At 45.4% G+C, this 13,412-nt stretch overlaps 1 protein-coding gene across 2 annotated transcripts in view; it reads left to right on the top strand.

Moving 5' to 3' along the window:
• The window catches only part of LOC143815641 (solute carrier family 2, facilitated glucose transporter member 11-like), a 145,048-nt gene that overhangs the window by 71,019 nt on the left and 60,617 nt on the right, over positions 1-13,412 (top strand). For both annotated transcript variants that reach the window (XM_077295100.1, XM_077295090.1), the window contains exons 6-8: positions 2,367-2,515; positions 3,377-3,564; positions 9,799-9,909. In XM_077295100.1, the coding sequence (XP_077151215.1) occupies positions 2,367-2,515; positions 3,377-3,564; positions 9,799-9,909 (448 nt within the window). The remainder of the gene's footprint in view (positions 1-2,366; positions 2,516-3,376; positions 3,565-9,798; positions 9,910-13,412) is intronic.

Here is a 13,412-nt window from a genome sequence, read left to right as displayed (position 1 = left end):
TACGGTTAAGTCATGTGCAGCGATGGAGGTCTGCGTAACTTGAGTATGAGCATTTGCTGCAGCAGAGATAGTGGCTGCTACAAGATCAGTCACTGGAACGGGATCAGCAGCTGTGGCACTAGCAGTCGCTGGGGTGGTGTCGGTCATCAGGGCAGGGTCGTTCCTCATACCTGCTTCAGATGCGGTCCCTCCGGTGCTGGTCTGCTCTGTCTCCGCTGGGGTCTGGAACGCTGGTTGCGGGGCCTTGTGCTGTGACTTTGTCATCTCTGTTCGCAGCATCTTGCTTTCCGGCAGGGCCTTGCTTTCTGGCTTCGGAGCGCTGGAACTTCTTTCCTGCTCCGGACCAGATGAGGCTGCCAACAGGCGTCTGGTGAGGCTCCCGATGAAGATCCTCTTCCACCCGGCCTCAGTGCTCAGCGGCGTCCGCCGGAGTTGGTGGCTGAGCTCTTCCACTCCGGCCTGCAGGAAATCAGCATCAGCGGTGGAGGCCTGGTTACGGTGCCCCTCTGGGTAGCTGGGGGAGTCCTCTGCTCCGACCCCACACTCTGGCTCCGGGTGGCTCGCCATGGCGTCCTCCACGTGGCTGACTTCTTCTTCGTCCTTTTCCCGCTCTCTCCTTCGTGGGCGGTTTCGTTTTCTCTGCCTCCGCCCACCATTGAGAATCAGGAGGCGGATCTTGTCTGCTGACGGACACGTCCTCAAGGTACAGAAATATTTAGACTGGGCGGCCATTGTCTTTCGCGCTCTTCAGCTTGTCTACGCCCACTTCCACGCCCTTCTTCTTCTCCTGCACTCTTCTTAGCACTGTAATGGCGGCGGTTTTGGCGGGAACTTTTGGCGGCAAGTGGCAATCCACAGTCTTTGCAATAAATCGCAGTTCAAGCACAATTCAGACACAGTTCCAAGGCACACATGACCTGATTCTTCAGGCTTAAGTAGATCCTGTTCGTGTCGCCAAGTTTGGAGCACCCCCAGACGCATGGCCGTGGGGTACTCGGTACCTGGCCTCTCTGTCTCGGTCTTGGGGTTGTCACGGTGGCTAGACCCGGTCCGTGACCCTGCTAAGGGGCGTCCAATGAAAGATGAGATAATGGTGCGTGGTGTAGGTCGCAGTGAATAACGAGGACACAGGGTTGCAGTCTCTTTACCTCTTTACTGAAGGCTTCAGGATCCTCAATCCAGAGTACTGTTAACAGGGCTGGCTGAGACCGGCCAGTCCGAAGGCACCTCCAGAGTTCCCTTTGCAGGTGGAAATCTGTGCCTACCTTCTAGCGCCTGTGTGTTGTAGTACTTCCCTGCTGAGCACCACGGGATAGTCCTCACAACTGTTGTGTCTGTTTCTGATGTTCTTTCTCACAACTTATATCTGTTCTGATGTTCTTCTCCGTCCCCCAGATGATATGGCTAGGACGCACCCATATGACGGGTAGGCCTGGAGTTCTTCCGGGACCCTAGTGTCGCCCCTCTCCCACAATTGCCCCCTATGTCTGCTTAGGTGATTTAGGTGAGACAGCCAACCTATAATTAACTGTCCTGCCGTTGGTTTGAAGTAATGCTTGGAGCCCAATACTTCCTCGGCGTTCCGGCCACCGGCTACGCACCTCAGTAGGATGTTGCCTCGATCTTACGGCACGACTCCTACTGGTGTTATCTCCTTTTTGCTGTGATCCCGTTTCTCACTCTCCACAATAAACCTCGCTTCTTGTCCTTTCTTGAGATACCGCCGCAATGTAGTGCAGGCGCGGTTCCTTAACGCTCTGTCTTGTTCGCTAGGCCTCTGTCAGGATCCGATCCCTGACAGGGACCCCCCTGAATCTTTCCCCGCAACACCCTCTGCCACAGGATGTTGCCTGGTTCCAACCCAGTCAGCTTCTCTCTAACTTCCTATCCAACCCCCAGTTTTACCAGATTGTGAGGAGTGGCCTAATACATAGTACCCTTTGCTCCCCCTGGAGGCCAGACTGTGAAGTGTATTGGTGTCTGTGATACCTGGTCAGGTGAACTCCTTAAATGCCATCAGACGTACCATCACTCCCCTTAGCGGCGGAGCGTCAGTACTGCAACGACCAGGACTCTGGGGCGCTGCATAAAGGTATTGGTAAACTTGTCTTTAAAAGAGCTACATGGTTGTATGAATAGTTTGGGGTGTGAAATCCTGCTGATGGATTTCCTTTAAATAGAATATCCTAGTGATAGGCCATATAATAATAATATATTTTTTATTTTCTTACATTTACATCTAAGGTGCATAAAATACTGGCCATCTAATATGTATTTAAGTGAAATATTGTATACCTATTTATGCAGGTTTGTTTTTTTGTGTCTGACAGTCTGAATAGTCACATATGTATTGTTCTGTCTCATAGAGAGGTGCTAGGTGGTGAAAACTCCTGGTCTTTACTGCTGTCCTCTTGTGCCATTCCGGCTCTTATACAGCTATTGACACTACCATGGTTCCCTGAAAGTCCCAGATACCTTCTGATAGAAAAGAAAGATGATTATCGATGTCAAAAGGGTAAGTCATGAAACCAAATAACCTTAAAGCAGGTAATTTCACTCCTTTTTCCCATAAAAGAATACATTTGTTAAGAAAAGCAATATAGTTATCATCCCAAAGAAAAATGATTCAGTACCCCGTTTACACCTGCATCATCTACACACAGTACAGTCATCTACCATTGTTGCTAGAAATGTTTAGAGATCTGGGGTTAGGGAAGTATCCATTATCATTACTAAGATGTCATGGTTCCTCATTCACATTGCCAAGCCATGCAGCTAACCACATTGTTCTCAAAGCTGAGCCAGACACAATTCTCCAGACCAGTGGTATCTACAATGGCTCACAATTCAGTGTGATCAAATCCAGTCACAGTGCCAGGCTGTGTCCAGTCCCCACAGGACATAGACTACTACATTGCATCAAAACAGTAACCAGAGTGCCCCCTGTATCCATATACCAGCACAATGCTAGTTACAACACCCTGAAAAAAGTTCCAATTACAAGGACTCCAGAGCAGACCAATGCTCCCAGCATACAGCCATCCATATTGTCCTAGAAAAGTGATCAGTGCCCAAAGTACAGTTTCAGACCATTCATAGCCAGGATTGAGGACGGCCATCACACTGCCTTGGAACAGTACTATCCACAGATTACCCTATAAACAAACAGCAATAGTCCTTCTGTTAGTAAAAGAAGCCTCAGAACAGTACTAGCCAGAATGCAACCATTACAGAGCCAAAATGATATATAGGAATCATGAGTGGCGACCACATACTTAAGTTTATTTTGCAATTTATAGGTGAACCTTTGGGATTTATTTATTTTCTTGATTTTAGTAACATTTAACTACATGTGCATCTTATTTTATTCAACCAGCACTGAAATCATTTTATGGGTCGCACAACTTTCAATTGGAAATGGAAGATATCCAAAAAGAATCACGTGCTTTAAAAGGTGAAAAACAGAAAAAGATTCTGGAGCTGTTCTTCGATCAGTCAGTGAAATGGCAACTGATAACCATCATTGTGACTAACATTGGACAGCAGCTCAGTGGGATCAATGCAGTAAGTACAAAACTTTCCATATATTGAATCTTATGTGTGACCACATATCTACATGCAAGTGTTTATCAAGTAGGCAGACTAAGCACTTATCATGCAAGTCTCCGCTGATTTGTTTTTTTGTGCTGTGCTCCTTGTCGTATTATTGAGATACATGAAATCGTTGCTTCGTCATCTGACGGAGCACCATACAGCACAGTGCACACATGGTGAACAGACTCTTAATTTCACCATGTAATTAATTAATTATTTGCCACTTATCATGAAAAGCCAAAATCTAGTTTTAGATCACACAGGTCAATAACAATTGCTTGCTATCTCATATTATATTCTGGAGAATTTGGGGTCAACTTTGCAGACAGGTCACCCACATTGACAATTTTGCATTGTAGTTTGTAAGATGCATTTATATAATGTGTATGGCTACTGAATGTAGAATAAACTCAGACACAAACTATATCCCACTGTCACGCTGCGACTGTTCTTGATTAGGGAAAGGGGCCCTGAACTGAGGCCCTAACTATCCCTGCTCCTACAAGTGCCTCTAAAGGTTAGGAGAATTGGGCCATCAGCCTTACTGTTCTTCTGTTATTTCCTAAGCTATCTCCTTCCCCAGGAGGCCTGGGACAGAAATGCTAGGTTATCAACACATAAGACAGACAGGGATAGCAGAAAGCAGCAAACATATAATTGGAGCGCCCCCACAGTCGCAGGGCCGAGGGGTACCCGGTACCGGGCCTCTCTGTCTCGGTTCTGGGATTGTCACGGTGGCTAGACCCGGTCCGTGACCCTGCTGAGGGGTGCCCAGTAGAAGTTGAGAGTGATGGTGTGTGGTGCAGGGTGCGATGAATAACGAGGACACAAGGTTGCAGTCTCTTTACCTCTTTACTAAAGGCTTCAGGATCCTCAGTCCAGAGTACGGTTAACAAGGCTGTCTGAGACCGGCCGGTCCAATGGCACCTCCAGAGTTCCCTTTGCAGGTGGAAATCTGTGCCTTCCTTCTAGCGCTTGTGTGTTGTAGTCCTTCCCTGCTGAGCACCACGGGATAGTCCTCACAACTGTGGTGTCTGTTTCTGATGTTCCCTCACAACTGATTCTGATGTTCTTCTCCGTCCCCCAGATGATATGGCTAGGACGCACCCGTATGACGGGTAGGCCTGGAGTTCTTCCGGGACCCTAGAGTCGCCCCTCTCCCACTGTTGCCCCCTATGTTTGTTTAGGTGATTTAGGTGAGACAGCCCGCCTATAACTGACTGTCCTGCCGTTGGTTTGAAGTAAGGCTTGGAGCTCAATACTTCCTCAGCGTTCCGGCTACACGCCTCAGTAGGATGTTGCCTCGGTCTTACAGCACGACTCCTACTGGCGTTATCTCCTTGTTGCGTTGATCTCGTTTCTCACTCTTCACAATAAATCTCGCTTCTTGTCCTTTCTTGGGGTACCGCCGCAATGAAGTGCAGGCGCGGTCCCGTAACGTTCCTTCTGATCGCTAGGCCTGTGTCAGGATCCCACCCCTGACAGGGACCCCCCTGAATCTTCCCCTGCAACACCCTCTGCCACAGGATGTTGCCTGGTTCCAACCCAGTCAGCTTCTGACTAACTTCCTATCTAACCCCCAGTTTTACCAGACTGTGAGGAGTGGCCTAATACATAGCACCCTTAGCTCCCCCTGGAGGCCAGACTGTGAAGTGTATTGGTGCCTGTGATACCTGGTCAGGTGAACTCCTTCAGTGCCATCAGACGTACTATCACTCCCCTTAGCGGCGGAGCAACAGTACTGCAATGACCAGGACTCTGGGGCGCTGCATAAACACCAAAGGTAGAGAGGTATATAGAGAAGGATAGGAATATACCAACCAAATGGGAACAGGACAATGAGGAAAGCATGGACGCAACAATCTCCGGTAGCAACAGTGATCTCCAATTCAACACAGCGTCTCCAAGGAGCTAGGAAACAAAGCTTTCACTGACAAGGAAGAGAAGGTCTGGCCAGGTTTTACAGGGAGAAGTAATGACCAGATCAGAAGCAGCTGAAATGGAGCTGCATATTTCTGACCAGCATAGAAAGGGTCATTAAGCTCTTCAGCACCAAAGGAAGCCAAATTCATTTAATATAGGACACAAACAAACAGGCTAAATGGAAGATCTGCGATTCACAATATGTAGTGATCGTCTAACGATTCCGAACAGGTGAGATATATGTAGGCACTGGATGAACTGTTTTAAAAGCAAATAACAGCTGTATAGGAAACTATTGATGCTTGTGGTGCAGCAGCCAACAACAAGTAGTATACATACATAAAAACCCAGTCCTCCTGGGAGATCTGGGGTTAAAAGATCACTAACATGAAAAAATATAGAAAGGCTGCACTCACTGTTTCCTGTAAGGAGAGATATGCGGGGAAATGGAAGAACGAGGGCCGTTTCGCGCACAGGTGGTGCTTCTACAAGTCCAATCTTCCGCTATGGATTTCCATATGAATTGAAATAAGATGGATCCTTTTTGTAACATTGAAGTCTATGGAAAACGGATCATTTGATTAGCCAGTTTAAAAAATATGGAAAAAAAGATAAGTTCAAATCATGACCATTTTCCTTCATTAAAAATAAAGTCCAGAAAAGTCCGATCTATGAAAATATAAAAATTTACCCGATCAGTAAACACCATAAACACAAAAAAAGTAAAAACGAGTTTTTGTCTATAACTAAATATAAAGAAAAACAACTCGTAAAATAATAATAAAAACGATATATTGTACCAATAAATTTCTATTTAGTTCATTCTGCCTCTCAAAAATTGAAATAGAAAGCAATCAAAAAATTTCATATGTCCAAAAATAGTACCAATAAAAAGGTTAACTCATCCCACAAAAAACAAACACTCATATGACTGTCTGCTAAAATATGGAAAAATTATACCTCTCAAAATATGATGATGAAAAAACTACTTTTTGCAATAAAAAGAGTTTTTTAGTGTGTGACAGTAGCCAAACAGAGAAAAAACCCATATAAATCTGGTACCGCTGTAATCACACCAACTCGAATAATGAAGTCGCCTATTCACTTATATCACACAAGGAATTGCGTAAAAAACAAATAAAACCAATTCTTCACCTGCTGGTGATTTTTGTTCATTCTGCCTCACAAAGATCGCAGCAAAGCTCGGCTCACGTTTATCCTGTGCTCCATGCTGAGAACTTACACTGGGGTTTCCATGTAAATCTCTGAAATACGTGATTCAGACGGAACTCCTGGCGGAAGATTCCCTATAATGAGGCACATGGAAGCACTGTTGACGCCGTCTGGCCTATTATCCAGCGATGTCCGTCTTTTTAGGCATGCATAAAGCACGATCGACCACAGTTTTGTGCACTTCTGAAAAGAACACCTCTGAACAGAGACCAGACAGAGCCCAGAGTAACTCTTCTGCTTCATTATAATGAATGGACCCCTCTGGGGTTTCATCTGAATAATGTCACTCAGAGATTTAGACGGACACCCCAGTGTTAGTGGTCAGTGTAAGGCACAGGATAAATGAGAACCTAAATGTTATGTAAAATGTTCCCAAGAAAAGCTTCAAATCAATCCACAAAAAAAGCCAACACTCAGGTCCATCATCTGTCAATGGAAATATAGGGGGCTTCCACATTACTGGTAGTACAAAGGCTCTAGAAAAGCGAAATGGCTCCTCAACCCCCCCCCCCAAAAGAAATTCAGCAAACTCTGCACTCCCAAATCCAAATGCAACTCTCCCTTTTGAGCCTCAGTGTGCCTAAACCACTTTTAGCATCATATTTGGCCTTTCTGTAGCAATAAGAGCCCGCCTAATTTACAGGTGCGTGTCCCAAAAGCATGAGCTAGGCAGTAAACCGCACTGGGCACTACAACGTACTGGGCACTACAATGGCAGTTTGCAATTTTCACTTGGCAACAACCACTGCTGCTTGTTTCTGGAAAACACTCATGGAGTCAAAATCATCACTACACCTGTAGATAAATTCCCAAAGGGGTATAATTTCCAAAGTGGTGTCATTTGAGGGGTGATTCTGCTCTTCTAACACTTAAGGGCTCTGCATGTGGGGTCCACAAACTATTGTAGGAAAATCTGGGCTTCAGGAGGCAAATAGCACTTCGTTCCTCCCGAGTCTCACCATACGACTAAGGCCTGTTTCACACTTCTGTTTTTTTGTTCCCATCAAAATCCGTCATGATAAAAACGGATCCATCTAATGTTTCTGCTGGATCCGTTTTTTTCTCTTAGACTTGTATTAGCGACGGATTGTGACGGATGGCCTTCCGTTTCATCCGTCGTGCACTGGATCCATCATAAAATCGCTGTACATCGGGCAGAGACAACTGGCACATACAAACGTTTTTTGTGTACGCTGGAAAATCGCCCAATGACGGACCGTCAAAAGCAGTGACGGACTCCGTTATTTTAAATTGAGCATGCCTGGAAGAATTTTCCATTCAGGTGAAAACTCTCTCTCTCGACTTTTGTTTCTTTAAATTCAGGCACCACCTGCTTCAACGGATCCGTCAGAAAAACGGAACCATTGCATCCGTTTTTGACAATCAGCACAGGATCCGTCTTTTCAACATTTTGACGGATTGTGACTGATTGTAAAAAAACGGAAGTGTGAAAGAGGCCTAAGCAGTACTGTAAAGTCACATATGGGGTGCTTCTACATTCAGCATAAATTGAGGGACAAATTTTGGTTTTGGATTTCCCTTGTGAAAATGTAAAATCCGGGGCTAAAACTAAATTTTGGTCGTCAAATGATTTTTTTTCCTTCACTGCTCCATGTTATAAAATTCATTGAGACGCCTGTGGTGTCAATATGATCACTGCACCCCTAGATGAATTCATTGAGAGGTGTAGTTTGTTAAATGGGGTCACTTATGGGGAGTTTCTGTTGTTCTGGCACCGCAGGTGCTCTCCCAATGGGTCATGGTGCCGTCAAACTATAATATGGCACGCCTTCCGTTCTGAGCTTTTGTACTGTGCCTGAAAAGTATTTTCCAATTACATGAAGGGTATTGGCGCAATCAGGAGAATTTTTTACAATAAACTGAGGTCCATTTTTTCCAATTATCACTTAGAACGATTAAAAACTTGGGGTTAAAACACCATTTTAGTTGTAAAAATGTAATTATTCTTTCTTCACTGCCAAATGGCATAGAATTTTGTGAATCACATGTGGTCAATATGATCACTGTACCTCTGGATGAATTCATTGAGAGGTCTAGTTTGTAAAATGAGGTCACTTATGGGGGGGTTTAAGCTGTTCTGGCACCTCAGGGTCTCTGCCAATGTGATATGGCACACTCAAACCATTCCAGCTATATCTGAACTCCAATATGGCACGTCTTCCCTTCTGAGCTTTGCACTGTGCTCAGCAGTAGTCTTTGACCACATATGGGGTATCTGTGTACTCAGGAGAAATTGCACATTAACGTTTGGGGTTCATTTTCTTTTACTATCCTTGTAAAAATGAAAACATTTTGTGCTAAAACAACAGGTTTGTGGGAAAATATATTTAATTTTCACAGATCAACATTGTTAAATTCTGTGGAGCTCCTGTGTGTTAAAAGTGCTCACCACATGTCCAGATAAATTCCTTGAGTGTTCTAGTTTCCTAAATGGGGTTACTTGTTTCGGATTTCCACTGTTTAGGCACATCAGGGGCTCTCCAAACGCAACATGACTCCTGCAGACAATTACATCAATGTTTGCGTTCTGAAACATCACTCCTTCCTTTCTGAGCCCTGCAGTGCGCACAAGCAGAAGTTTTCCCCCACATATGGGGTATCAATACACTCAGGAGAAATTGTGCAACATATTTTTCGGTCCGTTTTCTCCTCTTACCCTTGTGAAAAGTCATATTGAACAAATTATACTATCATGAAGTACAATATGTCACAAATAAACAGTCTTGGAAGCAGTGAGATCTGTTGAAGAGTTAATAACACATAAAGTGACACTGGTCAGAATTGTAAAATTTTAGCTGGTCATGAAGGTGAAAACAGGCTTGGGGGATAAAGGGGTTAATACTATTTTAAACTTTTGCTTCATTCCCCTGCGTGGTGTCACGTGCAGATTATTGCCACACTTTGCCTATCATTTCCAATAAGTACAGTTTGAATCATAAAATAGTGAAGTATAGTAAAGTATATCACTTCTTGCTAAATGTAGGGTGATTTTCAAATTAAATTCTCATTCTTTCTTTGGTCTTCCAGATCTATTTTTACGCAGAGTACGTGTTTAAAAAAACTGGGATTCCCAATGAAAACATACCTTACGTCACACTGGGGACTGGAGTCTGTGAATGTATCACTGCAATGACATGTGTAAGTGGCCTTCGATTTTCACATTATAAAGGCACATTTTTTCCACTAGCTGGTATCCACATCAACCAATTAACCCTTTTAAGGCCAAGATATATTTTTGTATTTGCACTTTTGTTTTTTTTCCTCAACTTCTTCTAAGAGCAATAGCTTTTTTACTTTTCTTTCTTCATATCCATATGAGGGCTTATTTTTTGCAGGCTAAGATGTAGTTTTAAATTACACTGTTCAATTTACCATATAATGTACTGAATAACAAGGAACAATTTTCAAGCAGGTTGAAATTGTGGAAAAAAACCCTCACAATTAAGCAGATGTTTTATGGAGTTTATTATGATTGTCTATTTTTTTTTCATATTTTAGTGATTACAAAATATAGAAACATGTAATATGCAGATTGCCTCTTCAGAGAATTAAACTCTATAGAGCCACCTGTTAGAAACATGTAGAAACACAATATAATATCTGTCACCATTTTTTGTGACCTGTATTTTTTTATTTTTCTGTACTTGGAGCGATGTGTTTTTTTTTTTCATTTCTTTATACATGCCCCCCATTCCACATACTGTTTCCTCATGTTTGCCTCCCATTCCCCATACTGTTTCCTCATACATGCCCCTCATTCCCCCATACTGTTTCCTCATACATGCCCCCCATTGCCCAGTACTGTTTCCTCATACATGCCCCCATTCCCCAGTACTGTTTCCTTGTACATGCCCCCCATTCACCCGTACTGTTTCCTCAAAAATGCCCCCCATTCCCCCGTACTGTTTCCTCATACATGCCCACCATTCCCCATACTGTTTCCTCATACATGCCCCCATTCCCCCGTACGGTTTCCTCATACATGCCCCCATTCCCCCCTTACTGTTTCCTCATACATGCCCCCATTCCCCCATACTGTTTCCTCATACATGCCCCCCATTCCCCATACTGTTTCCTCATACATGCCCCCATTCCCCCATACTGTTTCCTCATACATGCCCCCCATTCCCCTGTACTGTTTCCCCATCTCCCCCTTTGCTCTTCATTTTGTGTCCTCAAATCTCCCCCACACATTAAATCCCCCCACCCACACTCCAATTCTCCCGACACATAATAAATCTCCCCATTCCCACTCCAATTGTCCCCCCTTCCCCCCGTGCACTTAATCTTTGGTGTCTTCTGCTCCACTGGAGCACTTACCACCAGTGTTCACCTCTGCAGCGCGAGTGAGCGACTTCAGCAGCGTGATCACATGATCTGATTATGCTGATCACGTAGCCCTGACCCGGCAGTCAGAGCCTCAGTTGTACTCACTTCTGTAAGATGTGAGTATAATTGATCCCTGGGCAGGGGACACTGACAGCTTGGGGCCCCTGTGCAAGAACTGTGTCTGGGCCCCCCCTCCTTTTATGGTGACAAAGCTAAATATATATAGCCACACACACATACATATGTATATATTACATACCGTGTATACTCGAATATAAGCCGACGCGAGTATAAGCCGAGGCACCTAATTTTGCCCCGAAAAACTGGGTAAGCTTATTGACTCGAGTATAAGCCGGGCATGTATTGCCCCTCATTCCTATCCCGGTATGTGTGGTTCCCCCTGTCCTGTCCTGTTCTGTGTGGCTCCCCCTGTTGTATGCATGGTTCTGCTCCCCCCTCCCATCTTGTATGCATAGCTCCCCCGTTCCCATCTTGTATGCATAGCTCCCCCGTTCCCCCGTTCCAATCTTGTATGCATAGCTCCCCCGTTCCCATCTTGTATGCATGGCTCTGCTCCCCCTGTCCCATCTTGTATGCATGGCTCTGCTCCCCCCGTCCCATCTTGTATGCATGGCTCTGCTCCCCCGTCCCATCTTGTATGCATGGCTCTGATCCCCTGTCTCATCTTGTATGTATAGCTCTGCTCCCCCCATCCCATCTTGTATGCATGGCTCTGCTCCCCCATCCCATCTTCCATGCATGGCTCTGCACCCCCCTGTCCCATCTTGTATGCATGGCTCTGCTCCCCATCCCATCTTGTATGTATGGCTCTGCTCCCCCTGTCCCATCCTGTATGTATGGCTCTGCTCTCCCCATCCCATCTTGTATGTATCGCTCTGCTCCCCCGTCCCATCTTGTATGCATGGCTCTCCTCCCCCCATTCCATCTTGTATGCATGGCTTGGCTCCCCCGGTCCCATCTTCTATGCATGGCTCGGCTCCCCTGGTCCCATCTTGTATGCATGGCTCTGCTCCCCCCCGTTTCATCTTGTATGCATGGCTCTGCTCCCCCTGTCCCATCTCGTATGTATGTCTCTGCTCCCCGGTCCCATCTTGCATGTATGGCTCTGCTCCCCCCATCACAGCTTGTATGCATGGCTCTGCTCCCCCCTGTCAAATCTTGTATGTATGGCTCTGCTCCCCCGGTCCCATCTTGTATGCATGGCTCTGCTCCCCCCCGTCCATCTTGTATGTATGGCTCTGCTCCCCCGTCCCATCTTGTATGTATGGCTCATCTTCCCCCATCCCATCTTGTATATATGGCTCCCCCATCCATCCCCCGTCCTCCTCCGTCCTCCCTTGTCATACTCACCCCCTATAGTGTATAAGATGTTAGTCACTTGATAAAAAATACTACACCAGTGTGTGTGAGAGGCTCGAGAAAATAAGTAGCTTGAATGTCCAGGGATACTGATAGTGCTGGTCATCAATAACAGCCATCACTGAACTCATATAACCCCGCACCAGGAAGGACACCAAGGTGGCACAGACACTACCCACTCAGAAAGATGGCCACACATTGGACCTCATCTTCACCCGCCTCTGCTCCCTATCTAAACTCTCTAACTCACCTCTTTCTGACCACAACCTACTCACATTCTCTTCCCTCTCCACTCCTTGTCCACAATCCCCCGCTCCTTGTCCACAAACTTGCACACCCTCGCAGAAATCTTAAACACCCCCTGACGAAGGAGCCCCGCTCCGAAACGCGCGTCGGGTAGACGTGCGGGCCGCACTCTGGACACTCATCCGTACACCACCCAGGACCAGGTAATATATGGATAGGGCATGGGCTGTTTGACTCATGGGTAGTGTCTGTGCCACCTTGGTGTCCTTCCTGGTGCGGGGTTATATGAGTTCAGTGATGGCTGTTATTGATGACCAGCACTATCAGTATCCCTGGACATTCAAGCTACTTATTTTCTCGAGCCTCTCACACACACTGGTGTAGTAGTTTTTATCAAGTGAGGGATGTACGTTCTTTATGGAGTGTTCCAGGGGTTAAAGATTGAGCGTTGCTCAATTATACACATATCAGCCACCCTGGTAGATTGGTGTCTACTCCCCATACTAACATCTTATATACTATAGGGAGACAGTGTTGGGCCTGCACGTTTCGTATTTACACGGTTATATTCGTATTGTGACCTATGCCATTTTCCCCATTTTTTGTTCCATCTTTGTCTATATATTTTATAATATTTGTATTTAATAAAGAGCTGTTTTTATTGCTTATAGTTCTTCTGTATGGTC

The sequence above is a fragment of the Ranitomeya variabilis genome, chromosome 1 (genome assembly GCF_051348905.1).
Source record: "Ranitomeya variabilis isolate aRanVar5 chromosome 1, aRanVar5.hap1, whole genome shotgun sequence".
NCBI lineage: Eukaryota > Metazoa > Chordata > Amphibia > Anura > Dendrobatidae > Ranitomeya > Ranitomeya variabilis.
Note: the sequence above shows the minus strand (reverse complement) of the source record. Positions and strands in the feature narration are given on the sequence as shown.